Source organism: Nannospalax galili, unplaced genomic scaffold, assembly GCF_000622305.1.
Source record: "Nannospalax galili isolate Female #2095 unplaced genomic scaffold, S.galili_v1.0 scaffold879, whole genome shotgun sequence".
Classification (NCBI taxonomy): Eukaryota; Metazoa; Chordata; class Mammalia; order Rodentia; family Spalacidae; genus Nannospalax; species Nannospalax galili.
Window position 1 is genome coordinate 279,711 of NW_008346261.1, and position 18,178 is coordinate 297,888.

General features: G+C 41.3%; 1 protein-coding gene across 11 annotated transcripts in view; it reads left to right on the forward strand.

The window, feature by feature from the left end:
• Nucleotides 1-18,178, forward strand: part of Bcas3 (BCAS3 microtubule associated cell migration factor) — a 602,200-nt gene that overhangs the window by 13,781 nt on the left and 570,241 nt on the right. For all 11 annotated transcript variants that reach the window (XM_029568114.1, XM_008842646.2, XM_029568116.1 and 8 more), the window contains exons 4-5: nt 1,488-1,563; nt 6,658-6,764. In XM_029568114.1, coding sequence (XP_029423974.1) covers nt 1,488-1,563; nt 6,658-6,764 — 183 coding nt within the window. The remainder of the gene's footprint in view (nt 1-1,487; nt 1,564-6,657; nt 6,765-18,178) is intronic.

An 18,178-nucleotide genomic window follows, 5' to 3' on the forward strand; every position in this document is an offset into this window, starting at 1 on the left:
CCCTGTCTCAAAAAGACCAAAAACAACAAAACAAAACAAAACCAGAAACCAGACCAGATCGGGTATGGAAAGAGAAGTAAATAAATCTTGTCAGTAATATGGAAGGTTTTCCTCCCTGTGGTGTGGATAAAACTTAGCCTTGTATATCCTACACCCTGAACTATGTTCCTAGCCAGTAGTATGAAAGTTTTTTTTAAAGATTTATTTTTTAAAAATAAATGTATATGTATGAATATCTCAGTGTGTGCATGATAGGTGTGTGTGGGTGTCCACAGAGGCTAGAAGAGGGTGTCAAATCATCTAGAGCTGGAGTTAATAGGCAGTTGTGAGTTGCACAACGTGGGTGCTGGGAACCAAACTCGGGTCCTCTGGAAGAGCAGTATGCTATTGCTATGTAACCCTGGCTGTCCTAAAACTCGTTATGAAGATCAAGAAGGCCTTGAACTTACAACAGTTCTACTGCCTTTTTCTCCTAAGTGCTGGATCACATCAGCCCAAATGAAAGTTTTGAGTCTAAAAGAGTTAGAGGACTGGGAATACAGGTCATTGGTATAGAATACGTGTACAAAATACACTAGTACCACACACACAAAACAAAAAAAGTAGGTAGGGAGATGGATGGGTGGGTAGATAGAGGGATGAGGAAGGACAGATGGATAGATAGGTTAGAGTAGTTGCATCAGGCTTGAAGGAGGATTTATAATCAGTATTGTATAAAATGTAATTTTGTGTGGAAGCATGTTGACTGCCATAGCAACAAACAGGAAGTGAAAGCTACCTTGCTTCACTGAGTATAAATTAACCTCCAGCAAAGGATCATAAGAAGTGGAGAGGCAAAATGACGTTACCACATTTCTTTATGTAGACCTGCAGGGAGGCACAGGGAAAGCCGCATTGGGGATGAAACCCAGGGCTTTGTGCATACTCCACCAGCTGAGCTACATCTCCAGCCCTCTTAAAATCTTTAAATGAAAACCTGTTCTATGTGGAGAAATGACTGAAGGGTACTGCTGACATTCGTTAGCCCTGAGTGCTCATCTTTCCAATTCTTGAAGGTTTGCAAAAATTAACTAATACTTCAGTCTGGAAGCCAGCTAACAGATTCAAAAAGTAATGCTTGTGCTCTTGAAGTGTAGGTGTCGTGCAATTGCTTGATCACAAGCACCAGGAACTGCTTGTGGAGTTTTATTCCCTAAGCCTTCCTCATTGATCAATCTAGGTGGCAATGGAGGGTTTGTGATCACTGTATTTTTAGCTTTCTGCAGTTCTGTGATAGGATCAAACCTCATATTTGACTGAAGTTGTCAGATTTCTGGGCAAATGTTCTTTGGGAATAACATTGCAGAATGTGCTAGTTACTTACATGGAGGAATGGTGAAGTTGGGGAGGGGCAGAATTGACTCTATTGGAGTCACTTTTTGTTTTGAACTTCTGTAGTATTAGAACTGTGCAATATTTTAATGCAAACATTTTTGTTTACTATGCAGGCTTACAGTGGAACACCTTTAACAGAAGAAAAGGAGAAAATAGTCTGGGTCAGATTTGAAAATGCAGATCTAAATGGTATGATTTTAATTTTTGTGAGACATGGAAATTAAATGTTTGTTTGGGGCTGACCTGATTCAAGAATGAGAACTTCAACTTCAGTCAGGTTATTTTCTCTTATAGTAACTTTTTAGTTTTCAAAATAGATTTGTCTTTAGCTGGGCCTGGTGGCTCATTCCTATAATCCCAGCACTTAGGAGACTGATACAGGAGGGTTCTGAGTTAGAGATGAGCCTGGGCTACATAGCAAGACCTTTCTGGAAATCAGAACAACCTAAAGTTATACAACCGTTACTCCTTTTAATAATCAGTATCTATAACTTTTCATCTTGGGAAATAAACTATATTCATTGAAGTATGTTCTCTAGCTGTCTTTCCCTCAGCCCCCGGCAGCCACCGTTTCTCTATAACTTTGATTGCTGTAGGTTCTTTATAGAATGGAATAATATAGCCCCAGCACTCAGGAGGCAGAGACAGGTGGATCTCTGTGAGTTCAGTCCAGCCTTGTCTACATAGTGAGTTCCAGGCCAGCTGGGGCTACAGGAAATCCTATCTCAAAAAAAAGGAATAATATATTATTTGACACTTTTTGTGACTGGCCTATTTCATGTAGTATAATGGTGTTTAAGATTTATCCATGTTGGAGTGTATGTCAACATTTCCTTTTTTTCTTTTTAAAGTTGAATAATGTTTCACTGTATGTGCATACCATCTTTTAAAAAATACCGTTTTTATTTTCTGTGTGTGGATGTATTGCCTGCATATTTGTAAGTGCACTTGTGTTGTACAATGCCCACAGAGGTCAGAAGGGCCTTGGATTCCCCTGGAACTGGGTTAGAGATGGTTGTTAGCCACCATGTGGTGCTGGGAATTGAACCCAGGTCCTCTGCAAGAGCAACCAGCAGCTCTTAACCACTGAGTCATCTCTCCAGCCCTATACCATCTTTTTTAAAAAGCTATGATGCTCAGGCTGACCTTGAATTCCTGGACTCAAACAAAACTAGAACTTCCCGAGTAGTAGCACATTAAGAAAAAATAGTACTGAGAACTGAACCTAGCACCTTACACATGCTTTGCAAGTAGACTACCAGTGAGCTATATCCTCAGCCCTCTTTTTACTTTATTGAGACAGGGTCTTATGTAGCCCATGTTGGTTTTAAATTCCTGATCCTCTTGCCTCTACTTCCCCACTGCTGGAATTATAGGTGTGTGTCTGGTTTTGTTTTTAAGAGAGTCTCATGTGACTCGTGGCTTAGACTGTCCTTGAACTTCATATGTAGTTGAGGATGACCTTGAACTTTTAATCCTCTTGCCACCATGACCAGTTTATAGTGCTAGGGATTGAACTCTTGACCTCTTGCTTGCTAGCCAAGCACTCTATGTCCTCAGCCCTGGACTTACTTTTTTTTTTCTTAATGTGTATGAGTGTTTTGCCTGCATGTATGTAAGTATACCTATATTGTGCAGTGCTGGTGGAGGACTGAAGAAAGGATCAGATCCCTTGTAACTAACAGACGGTTGTTAGCTGCCATGTGAGTGCTGGGAATCAAAGTGCTCTTAACTGCTGAGCCATCTCTCCAGCCCCTAGACTTACTTTTTATTTTGAGACAAGGTCTCACTAAATTGCCCTTTGGCCTTGAGCCTACTTTGTAGTCCAGGCTGGCTTCTAACTTGGCCTCCTCCTTCCTCAGCATTCTTGAGGCCTATGCCTCAAGACCCTGCTACTTTTTTTGTTATGTGAATAATGTTGCTGTGAACATTGGTGTATAAATATCTCAAGACTGTTTCCGTTCTGTTTGATATATACTTAGAGGTGGAATTGCCGGGTTAGCTACAATAATTCTACTCTCAGTTTTCCAAGGAACCACCTAACTGTCTTCTACAGTGACAGTAGATTCCCAGTGACAGTGCCCGAGAATTTTTTTAAAAAGTTATGTATTTTTATTTTATGTGTATGAGTTTTTTTGCATGTAAGTGCACCACATGCATGTAATGCCTACATAATTCAGAGATGAGTATCGGATCCCCTGGACTGGAGTTTCAGACTGTTGTTAGCCGCCACATAGGTTCTGGGAACTAAATGCAGGTCCTCTGCAGGAGCAGCTATTGCTCTTAGATATCTCTCCAGCCCCTGCCCAAGGATTTTTTATTGGTGCTGGGGGTTGAACAAGTACTGAGCTACACCACACCCCCAGCTCCTCCAAATCATTCCATACTTAACTGTTTTTACTGATGAATAGGTACTCATCCTACTGAGTTTGAGTTATAGTTTGATGTTTCCCTAATGAATAACGATTTCAAGTGTCTTTTCATGTGTATATTGACCAGTTGTATAAAGTAGTTCCTCCCTTATTCATGGCTTTGCTCTCTGAGGCATTTTTTACCCTCAGCCAGCCATGGTTTGAAAATATTAAATAGAGTATTCCAGAAAGAAACAGTTTATTCATTTTATTTTTGTTTTTTTCAGACAAGGTCTCAATATATAGCTCTGGCTAACCTGGAACTTGCTATTTAGACTAAACTGGCCTCAAATTCCCAGGGGTTAATCTACCTCTGCCTCCTAAGTGCTGGGATTAAAGGTGCACACCACCACCAGTAAACTGCTGGCCCAGTTTACTTGTTTTTAAATTGTGTGCTATCTCGGGTAACCTGATGGAATCTTGTGCCATCCAGCCCCCGTCTGTTCCATCCTGTCCAGAATGTGAGTCATCCCTTTGTCCCCCATCCATGCTGTACTGGCTATCAGACTGGTAGTCACATAAACTTTTCTGGTGAGGCCACCCAGTTAGTGCTGGAGTGCTGTAGTGCTGGTGTTCAAGTTATCCTTACTCTGTTGCATATTGGCCTCCACGTGTTCACATTTGCCAAGCAGGAGGCAGCACGCTGTCTGCTCTAAGTGGAAAGATCCTGGCTTAAGAGAAGGAAAAAAAAAATGCTGAGTGTAAGAATGAATCTCCTACTTGTGAAATTCTGCAGAAGGAGAAAGAAATTGCACTAATGTAACTATAACACCCCAAATTGCAAAAGCTATGACAGTCTATGATAATGTTTAGTTAAGGATGGAAAAGGCACTATCTGAGTTTCTAGGCATCTAAAGAGGCACTTACTGAATCTTTTTTTGAGAAATGTGTGTGCCAGTCCTTTGGCAGGTTTCTGAATTGCCCCCCTTCCTTTTTAATTAATTAATTAATTAATTAATTATATTATTTTTTGGTCTTTTTTGAGACAGAGTCTCCCTGTAGTTCCAGCTGTCCTGGAACTTGCTATGTAGAGCAGGCTGGCCTTGAATTCATAATGATCCACCTGCCTCTGCCTCCTGAGTGCTGGTATTAAAGGGGTGTGCCAACACACCCAGATATTTATTTATTTATTTATTTATTTATTTATTTATTTTTTCAGAAGATCTCCTTGTAGCCCCAGTTAGTCGGGGACTCACTATGTAGACCAGGCTGGCCTCAATTTCACAGAGATTCACCTGCTTCTGCCTTTTGAGTACTTGGAATAAAGGTGTGTGCCACCAGGCTCAGCTCCTTCCATTTGAAAAAACTAAAAAAAAAAAAAAATTATTGTGAGGCTGGCACTTGACTGCTAAAGACCAAGCTTGACGATCTGACGATCTGAGTAATGTCCCCAAGACCCTGTAAGTTGTCCTTTGACCCCACACATGTACTGTGGCACACCCGACACCTGGGGACAGCTCAATAAATAGATACATGTAGTAAAAAACAAAACACTGACTCCAATCCAGTGTTTTTTGTTTTTTCCTGCCTTATTTTTCTTCAAACGTTTTCTTTTTTAGTACTAGGTCTTGAACCAGGTTCTCACACAAGCTGGGCACGTGTTCTACCATTGAGTTACGACCCTAGCCCCATTTTGAAAGCTGGCTATGTTTTTAATTTCTCTCTTTTATGACTGTCTATTGAATTCTTTGCCAGTATGCTTTGTGTCCTTTTTTCTTATTTATTTATTTTTGGTTTTTTGAGACAGGGTCTCACTGTGTAGCCCTGGCTGGCCTCGAAGTTGATATGTAGACCAGGCTGGCATCAAATTCACGGAGATCCAGAGATGTTGTGGGGGCTGGAGAGATGGCTCAGCAGTTAAGAACGCTGGTTGTTCTTGCAGAAGACCCGGGTTTGAATCCCAGCACCCACATGGCAGCTAACAACTGTCCGTAACTCCAGTTCTAGGGGATCTCACAGCCTCTTCTGTCCTCCGCAGGCGTTGTACGACATGGGTGCACTTACCTACACGCAGGCAATACACACATACACATAAAATAAAAATAATAAAATATTTTTTAAAAAAGATAGGATGTTGCTACCTAAATGCCAATGATTTTGAATTTTATTTATGGAAGTTTTTCATTAGTATCCTCTTTTATGTCTGGCTTCTTTGCTAATTGAGTCTGTGAGATTCCTCTATATACTATAGTACTTCATTTTTTTTTTTCTATTCTGAATGGTATTCCATTGTGTCACTGTGCCATGGTGTTTGACCACTTCTCCTGTTGGTGAGCATTGGGATTGGGATTGTTTCTGTCTTTTGGCTAATTACTAATATTACTATGAATAGTCTTGTGCACCTCTCTCACTGTTCTCTGTCTCTCTCTTTCATGCTACAAGAGTGTGAACACATGCTAGGCGGGTGCCTGCCACTCAGCTCTAATCCTAGGGGTCATCAAAGCAGGAAGGTCACAAGTTCAAGACCTGCCTGGGCTATAGAGTGAGTTCAAGACCAGCCTGGGCAACTTAGACTCTATCTCACTTGTACTAAAACAGGGATGTAATAGCACACTTGTCTGGAATGCATGAGGGTTCATTCTTCCTTCAGTCCCCAGTACTGCAAAGAAAAAAAGAAACAAAGAAACAAATTTAGAAAATGAAACTTTTTTTGAGACAGTGTGTCACTCTGTAGCTAGTTTGTCCTAGAATTTACTGTGTAACTTAGATTGGCCTTAAACCCACAGGATTACAGGCCAAAGCCACCACATTGACTTGTTACTGTTTTCTGTTTTTATTTTTATTAATGTAACCTAATTGTAGCATTGATGGGGTTTTCTTGATGGATTCTATGTCTTTTAAATTTACTTCTTGTTACTTATTCCTAATGCAGATACTTCAAGGAATCTAGAATTTCATGAACTACATAGCACTGGAAATGAACCCCCGCTGCTGGTTATGATTGGCTACAGTGACGGAATGCAGGTCTGGGGCATCCCTGTGAGTATGCAAGAGGGCAAGGCCATAGTAGCACTGCCCAGCACGGCAGCTTTGTTATCACCTCAGGTAAATTTGTGCATTTGTTAAGCTTCCTGGAGAATCAGTAGGACACTTTGGGACTGAGGGGCAACAGGCAAGTAGGCACTCTAAATGATGATTGAGTTATATCAGGAGTTGTGTGAATCAAGGTACAAGCAAGAGCTTATTTTTCCCAAGGGTACTCCTTTTAAATAGGGGCTGTTGCTGTCTTTCTTATTCTACAGAAAAGTAAACTGAGACTTGTAAAATTTTTTTCTTTTCTTTTTCTTTTTTTAAAATTAGTAATCATTAACTACATACTGATATTTTGTATCAGTTAAAACATGTACATGAGCAGGGCATGGTGGTGCATGCCTTTAATCCCAGAAGTTGGGAGGTAGAGGCAGGTGGATCTCTGTGAGTTCGAGGCCAGCCTGGTCTACATATTGAGTTCCAGGTCAGCTGAGGCTACAGGGAAACCCTGTCTCAAAAAGACAAAAGACAAAAAAATGTGTACATGAAACTGAGGAGATGATTCAACAGGTAAAGACACTTGCTGCTAAGCTTGACGACCTGAATTCAGTTCCTGGGACCCACATATAAAAGGAGAGAACTGACTTCCACAAGTTGTCTTCTGATCTCCACATGCACACTGTGGCATGTGCATGCGAATGCACATGTACTCTTGCATGCACAAATAATAAAAATAAATATAATATTAAAAAAGAATACCTCAAAAATGAGAAATCCTGGTAGCCTCAACATAGGGGAAATGGAGGACAAGGGCAGGAGAGGATGTTTTAAAGCCTTTTTACCTCTCGGATTTTGTACCATGTGAATTAAAAATTATTTTGTGAGGTATTTTTTTAATATTTTACTTATTACTTTTATTTTTTGTGTTTGAATGTGTTGCCTGCATGTATGGAAGTGCAGCCGTGTTGTGCAGTGCACAAGGAGGTCAGAAGAGGGTGTCAGAATCTGCTGGAACTGGAGTTAGGGATGGTTGTTAGCTGCCATGTGGGTGTTGGGACTCGAACTCGGGTCCTCTGCAAGTGTAGCCAGTTCTCTTAACTGCTGAACATCTCTCCATCCCCTTGTGGGTCCTCTGCAAGTGTAGCCAGTGCTCTTAACTGCTGAACTCCAGCCCCTTGTGAGGTATTCTTACAGTTAGATTTTTTTAAAAAGATTTATGGGCTGGAGGGATAGTGCAACCGTTAAAGGCTAAGGCTAACAACCAAAACATTAAAAAATATTTATTTAATTTAATCAATTTTTTTGTGTGTGTGTGTTCTTGAGTGTTTGTAAGTGCACCATGTATATACAGGTACCTGTAGAGGTTAGAAAAGAGCACTAGATCCCCTGGAACTGGCTAACACCAGTTATAAGCTACCATAAGGGTGTTGGGAATTGAACATGGGTCCTCTGCAAGAGCAGCTAGTGCTCTTACCCACTGAGCCATCTCTCCAGCCCCTCTAGCTAGATTTTATGCAAATGAAAACATGTGTGAATATGCATCTGTCACGCTTGTTCTGAACCTTGCTGGTTTCCCATTGTAATGGAAAACTGTTCAGAGAGCTCCTTCATTGATTTGTATAGCTGCATAATCTGTTGTTCAGCTATTTTCTAATCACCAGTGTTCTCCATGGATACAAACACCTTAATTGTCCATATTTTTATATAAAAAATGATATAATATTAGGCCAAGGTATCATAGGCTTGTAATCCCAGCTATTTGGCAATCTGAGGCAGGAGGATGGTAGTTCCAGGCCTGCCTAGACAATCTAGTGGGACTCTTGTCTCAAAATCAACAAAATGAGCTGGGCATGGTTGCACACGCCTTTAATCCCAGCACTTGGGAGGCAGAGGCAGGCAGATCTCTGTGAGTTCAAGGCCAACCTGGTTTACAGTGAGTTCCAGGCCAGTTGGGGCTACAAGGAGACCCTGTCTTAAAAAGACCAACCCCTCACCCCCCCCAAAAAACTCTCACAACTAAATGATGACCACATGTGTGTGCATGCGTTTGCATGTGTGCTTGCTCAGACTGGCCTCATACTAACGGGTGATCCTTTTGCCTTTGCCTCTAGAGTGCTGGGATTACAAGTGTGGGCCACCATGACTGCCTTCAAAGGTTATATTTTGTGTTTGTGTATTTGTGTAGGATGCATTCCTCTTTCTCCTTTGAGACAAGATTTCATGTGTACCCCAGGCTGCCTTTGAACTCAAGTAGTCCTCCTGTCTCAGCCTCTTGAGTCCTGGGATTGATTACACTATGTACCTTTAGGGCTTGCTTTGTTTGGATAAATTCCTTTCAGTGGAATTACTGAATCAAAGATGAAGTGCTTTTAAAAAAATTTTTTTAAATTTATTATTTTTATTTTATGTGTATGAGTGTATTCCCTGCATGTATGTGAGTGCACCCGTGTTGTGCAGTGCCTCTGAGGTTAGAAGAGGGCTTCAGATTCCTCTGGAACTGGAGTTAAGGACGGTTTGTAGCTGCCATGTGGGTGCTGGGAATCAAACCTGGGTCCTCTGCAAGAGCAGTCAGTGCTCTTAACCTCTGAGCCATCTCTCTAGCCCCAAAGTACATTTTTTAAAAAAGAATTTATTTATGTGTATGTGTGTGTGTGTGTGTGTGTGTGTGTGTGTGAGTCTGTGTGCATGCTACATGTGTGTGGGTACCACATGTGTGTGGGTGCCTGTGGAGACCAGAAGAGGGTGTGGGATCCCCCAGACCTGAGAGTTATAGTTGACTGTGATCCACGTAATGTGGGTATGGGAACTCAGGTCCTCTGGGAGAGCAGCAAGTGCTCTTAAACCCTGAGCCATCTCTCCAGCCCCCTAAATGCATTTTAATTTGCTTATTTTTTTTTATTGCTGGTGTTTGTTTTTTGTGGTCCTGGTGATTAAACCTGAAGGTTCACTAAGTTGCCAGTGCTGTTTTGAACTCAATCTGTAGCACAGGCGGTCCTTGGACTTGTGGATTCTACTGTATCACCTCCTGAATATGTGGTATTACAGGCCTGCCCCACCAGGCATGGTGAGTGCATTCCTTTGTTTTGAGATGTTAGTCTTATGTAGCCCAGGCTGACCTTGAACTCCATATAACAGAGGATGGCCTTGAATGCATGATCCTCCTGCATTACAGGCCTACACCAACATTCCCAGCACATTGGTATTTTGATCAGTATTTCACATTGCATAATATTGATCATAGTTTGCATGCTGATACCTACATATGCTCCCTTGGGGTAGCTAAAAATAAAATGTTCTAAAAGTGTAAGTTACTGGAGAGCACAGTTCCTGTTTGGGCTTATTTTATTTCTCTTCCATGTTTGGCATGGCCTAAATATCATCTCTCTTCCCTAAACAGGTTGACTTCTGTCGGGTGGTTCCTTTTCTTTTTATCTTTTTGAAACAGGGTCTCCCTATAGTTCCAGCTGGCCTGGAACTTGCTGTATAGACCAGGCGGACCTGAAACTCACAGAGATCTGTCTGCCTCTGCCTTGTGAGTCCTGGGATTAAAGGCTTGTGTTACTATGCCTGGCTGTTGGGTAGTTCTTTAGGGTTCTTCAGGTCAAGAATTTGGAGGGGCTGGAGAGATGGCTCAGTGGTTAAAGAGTACTGGCTGGGTTTGCAGAGACCCAGGTTCAGTTCGCAGCACCTACATGGCAGCTAACAACCGTCTGTTAACTCCAGTTCCAGGGGATCTGATGACCTTTTCTGGCTTCCTTGGGCAGTGCATAACATGAGTGCCCTTGCATACATGTAGTCGAAACACTGATACACATAAAGTAAAAATAAATAAAATAAATTTGGAATTGTACCTTCAATAAATACATTTACAAAACTTGTTTGAAGGTGTGTGTGCTGCCCGCCCCCAGTACTGGGGATCAAATCCAGTGTCTTGCACATGTTGGGCAATTGCTCTGTCACTGAACCATCTCCCCAGCTTTAGGCCAAATTGTTTATTTTGTTATTATTTCTTTTTGTAACATGATCTTTCATTAAAGCATTCATTAAATATTTTACATCAGGTGTTTGAAAGTCAGGATTTCTATGGTAAAGAATTTGTCCTAAATAACATAGGGATTATTATGATAAACACATTGCAGTCATAATTCTTTAACATTTTAACTTGAAAAAAATATGTGTCAGAGAGATGGCTCAGAAGGTAAAGGTGCTCGCTGCCAGGCCTGATGACCTGAGTTCAGTCCCTGGGACCCACATGGTAGGAGGAGAGAAGAGAAATCCACAAGTTGTTCTCTGACCTCCACAGGAATGCCCACACATGTACACATACAATAAATAATCTAATAGCAATTTAAAACATTTTTCTTATAGGTTAATAAATCACTTATGAACTTTGGTTTTCTGTTCTGATCATATGATTATCATATTACATATTTAGGATTGAGGATTTGTTTTTACATGCCCAGGAGAAATCTGCTGGTTTGTCATGGGACTGGAAGTATTCTCTTGCTTTTGTTTTGTTTTTCTAGTGCTGGGAGCAGAAGCCAGGGCCTTATTCATGATGGACAAGTGTTGTGACTCTACCACCACACCTGAGCCTTTAGTTCACCTTTCCAAGGCCTTGCTATGTTGTCTTTTAACCTGCCAAGAGAAAACTACACAGATCGTGATGGGGGAAAAAATTTTGTTAGTATAACTTTTTCTGCATTAATAAGGAACTGACTACATTTTGCCCTGTATGCTGCTTGTTGACAGAATTGAAAGCAAAGAGGAAGGGCTGGCTTTCACAAGATGTTTGAGCTGGCTGTCATTATCCATGTTGACTGGATGGAGCACATTCCTTTGGTGGGACTCAGATGGCTTTGACTGCCCACTTGTTTGGGTTATAATTAGAGGTATTACTTTGAATAGCTTCAAAGATAAATACCTCCGAATAGCTTTAAACTTTCCAGATTGTATTTGGAGAGGCCTGAATAATCTTTCTGGATGGACTTGCTCTTGATCAGTTGCATACAGGTGCTGTAGTATCCCTTGTGAGTGCTGTTTGGAGAATCTGTAAGCAAGGGAAAGTGCGCCCACTGTGTTCCAGTGGTTGAGCTCTGGGAGTTGTTGAGGCAGTTCTTGAACATACTATCCCACATAACATTTTCTGTGAGGTCAAAATTATCTACTTTTACAGGTGGGAAGTTTGCACATACTATGTAATGAGAGGTGGAATTAGACTTTCAGCCTAATTTGGCCTGAACTCAGATTCAAAGCCCAGTCCAAGAGCTGTTCTATATTATTTCTCAACTATGACAGCAGAAAGTACACCATGAGAATAGTATGGTGGTTGGGTTCTTTTCATTTGTAAAAGATTGGTTTTTTAAAATGGTACTGGGGATTGAACTAGGGCCTTCTGCCTGAGTCAAGTGCTCTGCCACAGAGCTGCAGCTACAATTCTGAGGGACTAGGGTATACTTTCAAAGTATTATGATTAGTTATTGCATTGCCTGAGCCCTTCTGAATGGTAACTGAAAATCATTTGTTCAGCAGTCATAGTCTGGATAGTGGGAGCTTATGTTGGTTTAAAAAAAATGGCTCTCTTAGAACTTTGCAGATAGCAGGTCATAATTTTGGGGGCAGGTCTTTTTGAGACAGGGTCTTCTTGTAGCTCTAGCTGGATTGGAACTTGCTGCTTAGATCATGCTGGCCTTGAACTCACAGAGATCTGCCTGCCTCTGTCTCCCAAGTGCTGAGATTAAAAGTATGTGCTACCACGCCCAGCCGTAATGCTTGCTTTTCAAACCGAGTTGAAACTATGGGTCAGTGTTTGCTTTTCCTGTGAGCATACTACTTGCAATTTGTTGATTTTAGTTAATTTTGTGGTATTCATGGCCTCATGGATGCTAGGCAAGGACCCAACCACTGAACTAGATTCCTAGCCCTTGTTTGTTGACTTTATGTAACTGTCCCAAGTGTGAGTTTCCAGTTAAAAGAACAATGGTAGAATGCCTACATAGCATGCACAAGGCCTAGGTTTGATTCTTAGCAACACACACACACACACACACACACACAAGCAATCAGGTTAATCTTTATTTTAAATTGTGTTTTTTTAAAAAAGATTTATTTTTATTTTACATGTATCTGTGTGTTTTGCCTGCAAATTTAAGTGCACCATGTGTGTGCCATGCCCTTGGAGTCCAGAAGAGGGCATCAGGTCCCCTGTAACTGGAGTTAACAGATGGTTGTGAGCTGCAGTGTGGGTGCTAGGAACTGAACCTGGTTCATCTGCAAGAGTAGCAAGTACCTTTAACCCTTGAGCCATCTCTCCATCCCCTTAAATTGTGTCTTTGTGGACACAAATACTGGTGAAATTTAGGGGGTGTCTGGGGTATAGTTAGTGAGAATCAGCTCAATAGCAGAACTGTGCAGGAGTTTATTACCTAGTTTTGCCATTTTGTATGTGAGAGAACGACAGGAAAACACCAACTTTCCTTTCCCAGGATGCCAGGACCTTCTTTCAACATGTCTGAGGTAACACTGGAAAGAATGGCTAGGTGTGCTGGTTGCACTGGTAGTCCAGCACTTGGGATGTAGAGATAGGAGGTAAACGTGAGATCTTGTGTCAAAAACAAAACAACAGAAGAAAAGAACGTTTATTTGTTATGCTTGTTATGTTGGTGTTTTAGTTTTCTTCCCCTCCCCTTTCCTCTTTCTGGTTTGAGACAGGGTTTCACTGTGTAGCATAGGCTAGCTATAAACTATGGGCAATACTCCTACCTCAGCCTCCTGAGGGCTGGGATATGTCTCTGTGCTTTGCTTCATTCCTACTTTATCGTTGTTTTTCTCCTAGTCTTAGACGTTGATTGTGTGGTGCCATGATCTATGAGGATTTAAGTGGTGGTCATTTATGCAACACAGGTTTGGGATATAGCAGTGAGCACAATAGATATGGTCTTTGTGGTCATAGAGTTAGTAGGAGAGATTTCAATATGCATAATTGATGCACGACTTAAATTGTAATACAAAGACAAGCACAAGTTAAGACAGGAAGTGGCATATAACTTCAAGAATAAGATTTAGTAAAGCTCAGTGTGATGACTCATCCTGTAATCCCTCTGCATCAGGGACTGAGGCTGGAGAATTAGGAATTCAAGGTTAGCCTGGGCAACTTTTTCAAAATAAGAAGAATGATGAAAAGGCTGGGGGTATAGCTCAGTAGTAGTATAGTGCTTGCCTACCTCCTCTTCCCTCAACATAAAGATTTAGTCAATTAAGATCAAAACAGTGATTGTTGGACGAGGTGGCTCATGCCTGTAAGCTTAGTACTTGGGAGGAAGAAGTAGGATTATCAGCAGTTTAAAGTCATCTTTGGCTACTTAGTGAGTTCTAGGCCAGCCTATATAACACAGACACACACACAGACACAGACACACACACGTACGCACACACGCACACACACTCACTCGCTCACTCACTCTGCAGAAAACAGTACATGGTGGTGCATGCCTGTGATCCCAGCACTCAGGAAGTAGAAGCAGGAGGATCAAGAGTTCAAGGTCATCCTCAGCAATATAGCAAGGTCAGCCTGGAGTAGAAGAGGACTTTCTCAAAAACAAAACAGGCTGGGTGTGATAGTGCACATGTTTAGTCCCAGCACTAAAGACAGAGGTTGATCTCTGTGTGTTCAAGGTCAACCTGGTCTATATAGTGAGAACCAGGGCTACATAGTGAGATTTTTGTCTCAAAAAACAAACACTCCTTCCAACCCGTCCCCCCAAACAAGTACTAGTTAGAGGCTCTGAGGCAGAAATGTTCTTTTCTTTATAGTGAAACATTGATAGAGATTTCTCCTTTTTTTAATGTTAAGAATATTGAGATAATTATTTTTATGGTTATGTGATTTGGAGAGATCAATAAAAGTGAGGCTCTTGTTAGATTTGCCGAGTTGCATTCTTGTAAAGCCATGCCATTTATATGTGCCCTATTCATTTATTAACTCATTCACTTAGCAAAGATTTATTGATTGCCCATTACATGCCAGACTGCACTGAAGGTGCTGGGAAAACAGGACTGAGCAAAACAAAACAAAGTCATTCTGCTTGTGGAATTTCTATTCTTGGTGGTGAGTTGGAGGATGGGGAAGGTAGTTAGTATACTCATGTCCCTAGTTAGATGTTAACAGATGTGATGGTAGTGTGGTAAGTATTACGGCGTTGATTTTCTGTGAGGCGACAAGCTCTTAGAAACCCAAAGGGGCAGATGTGCAGAGCAGTGATGCAGGTGAGTATTTGAAGGAGGAGCATTCACAATCAGTGCAAACACTGTTGGGCCTGTGCTTCAGATACTGGAGAATAGCCAGGGAATTGCGTGGGGAAGGTGAAGAACAGGAGGCTGTGAGCAGGCAACGGTGACGTACACTTGTAATCCTAGCACTCCAGAGGTGGAGGCAGGTTCGTGAGTTCCAGGTCAGCCTGGGCTGTATGTATATAAGGCTCTGTCTCAGAAAGAAAGAGTAATTGTTATGCCCAAATGGTGGCAGTGGGCTAGGGCTTTGTCACCATTTTAAGAGCTTCTCAAAATTGGAATATAGAGCAAAGTTGAAACAGTTTGGTTGTGAAAACATGCACGCCCACACCCAGCACCTGAATTGTGCCATTAAAATTTTACTATGCTTACTGTAGCTTATATTTATTTTTCATTACATTTATGTGTGTGTGTGTGTGTGTGTGTGTGTGTGTGTGTGTGTGTGTGTACGTACATGTGCCACAGCATGCATGTGGAGGTCAGAGGACAACATGAGGGAGTCAGTTTTCTCTTATCATTTGGCTCTTGGGGATCAGACTTGGATTGTCAGGTTTGGCGGTGAGAACCCTTACCTGCTGAGCCATCCTGTTGACCCCTGTAGCTTGCATTTATTTTACTCAGTGCCTTTCAAAGTAAATGCAAACATTAACTTGATTTTACCTAATGCTGTTGTGTGTATTTACCAGTGTTAATAGTTGGCTAATGTTTATAGAGTAAAATTTATACATAATTAAGAACGCATCTATTTTTAAAAGATAGGATTTACTATTGTAGTGCAGTCTGACCGCTAACTCATTATCCTGCCTCTGTCTCACATGAACTGGGATTAAAGGAGTGTGCAGTCACACAGCCCTCTACACATGGTCTTTTTTAGACATGATTTTTAACATTTTATTTTTATTTTATTTGTATGAGTGTTTGGCCTGCATGTATATAACTTCACAACATGCATGCAATACCTGAAGAGGCCAGAATTGGAGTTACTGAAGGTTGTTAGCCACCATGTGGGTGCTGGGAATCGAACCTGGGTCCTGCAAGAGCAACCGGTCCTCTTAACCGCTGAACCATCTCTCTACCCCCTACACATATTTTAAATGCAAATTTTCTCAGTTCTGACAAGTTTCTGTGCCTAGGAAACCCAAATCCCCACTAAAATGTAGACTAAACTGGGTGTGATGGTGTTCACCTGTAACCATAGTACTTAGGAGGCAGAAGCAGGAGGATCCCTGCAAATTTGAGGCCAGCCTGGGTGCCATAGGGAGATAGTGTCTCAAGACAGAAAAAAAAAAAAAAGATGCAGAACGTGAAGATTACTCCAGGAAATTCCCTTCTGTCCCCAGCTTTACTTCCACTCCTTCCAGACATCATCAGTGTTCTCATGGATGACCCCTGTGGATTAGTTTTGCCTGTTCTAGAATTGTCTGTATGTACCATGATATATTTTGTGTTGTTTGCATGTGTGTTTTTTTTCAGCTCAGCATAGTGTGCCTGAGAATGTCATTTGTTCTTTTAATTTTTGAATAGTTTCTCACTTTTACTGAAATAAAAGTTTTTGTTGCTGTGGATTGAACTTAGGACCACGTGCCCACTAGGCAAGTGCTCTATTGCTGAGCCACATCCCCAGCCCATACCTTTTTGATTTTTACCTTTTGCTTGTAACCTTCTGTGAGAAGACCCTTGTGTAAGTATTTTTGTAAACATATGCCTTCATTTCTTGTAGATAAGTACCTTTAAGTGGATTTGCTGATTCATGTGCTTGGAATGTGGTTTAACAAACTCATAAACCTTTTTCCAGGGTAGCTGTACCACTTTATATTTCCTATAACAGTGTATGAATTGTTGTACATCTTTGACAATGTTTGATGTCATCTGTCTGTATTTTTTTTTCTTTTTGAGACAGTGTCTCCTTGTAGCCCCAGCTGTTCTGGAACTTGCTATGTAGACCAAATTCACAAAGATCTGCCTGCCTCTGCCTCCCAGCTGATGTTTTTAAAATTTTAGTCATTCTGGTGGATGATGACTTGAGGACTTAATTAGCTTTGGTGTTTCCCTGATGACTGATAGTATGAGCCCTTTTTTTCTGTGGGTCTCAACATTCATATGTCTTTCGGTAACTTTTGCTACAACATTTTGTCCATTGAGAAATTGGAGTTTTCTGCTGCCACTGAGCTATAAGAAGTTACTGCAGGCTTTGGAGTAGGTAGACAGTGATAGTGCTTTGAAAAAAGAGGGAGGTATGGGAAGAGCAGATTTCAGTGGCAAGATAGTGAGCACTGCCTGATATGGGAGATGGCATCATTTATTATTATTATTATTATTATTATTATTATTATTATTATTTATTACTATGATGATGTGTGGTATATGCATATGTGCATGCAGGTGCATACATCCATGTGTGCATGCAGAGACTAGAGCAGGACTTCAGGTCTCTGCTTTATTGCATTAAGACAGGATCTCCCACTCGACTGGGAGGTTGCTGTTTGGGGTAGGCTGGCTGGCTGTGGTGGTCTCAGATCTTCCTGTCTCCATACTCCAATGCTGGGGTAACCAGCAAGTGTAGACATGCCTTGCTTTTTGTGTAGCTGCTGGGGATTAGAACTCAGGCCCTCATACTTGGAGTGCACATACTCTCAACCACTGAACCATCTCCCCAGCCCCTGCGATGGCATCATTTTAGAAGTAGAATTTGATAATTCCACTTACATTCGCATGTTAAAAATTACAGAAAATTTGTACTACATAGTATATTTTTTATGTATGATATTAAAATGTGCTGGGCGTGTTGGTGCACGCCTTTAATCCCAGCACTTGGGAGGCAGAGGCAGGCAGATCTTTGTGAATTCGAGGCCAGCCTGGTCTACATAGTGAGTTCCAGGATAGCTGAGGCTACAGGGAGACCCTGTCTCTCAAAAAACAAAAAGAAAAATCAAGCAAGTAAGCATGTAAGCACCTTTCTGAGGCTCAGTTTCCTAATCTGTAACATGATGGGGTGACTAGTACTTAACTCTCAGGGGAGCTGTAGATATTGAATCAGATGTCCCATGTGAGTGGGTGTTTGGTATTGTTATCGATTGCTGTGATTTATTTTTATTATTTTTAATTATGTGTATAGGTATAGGTATATATGAGCA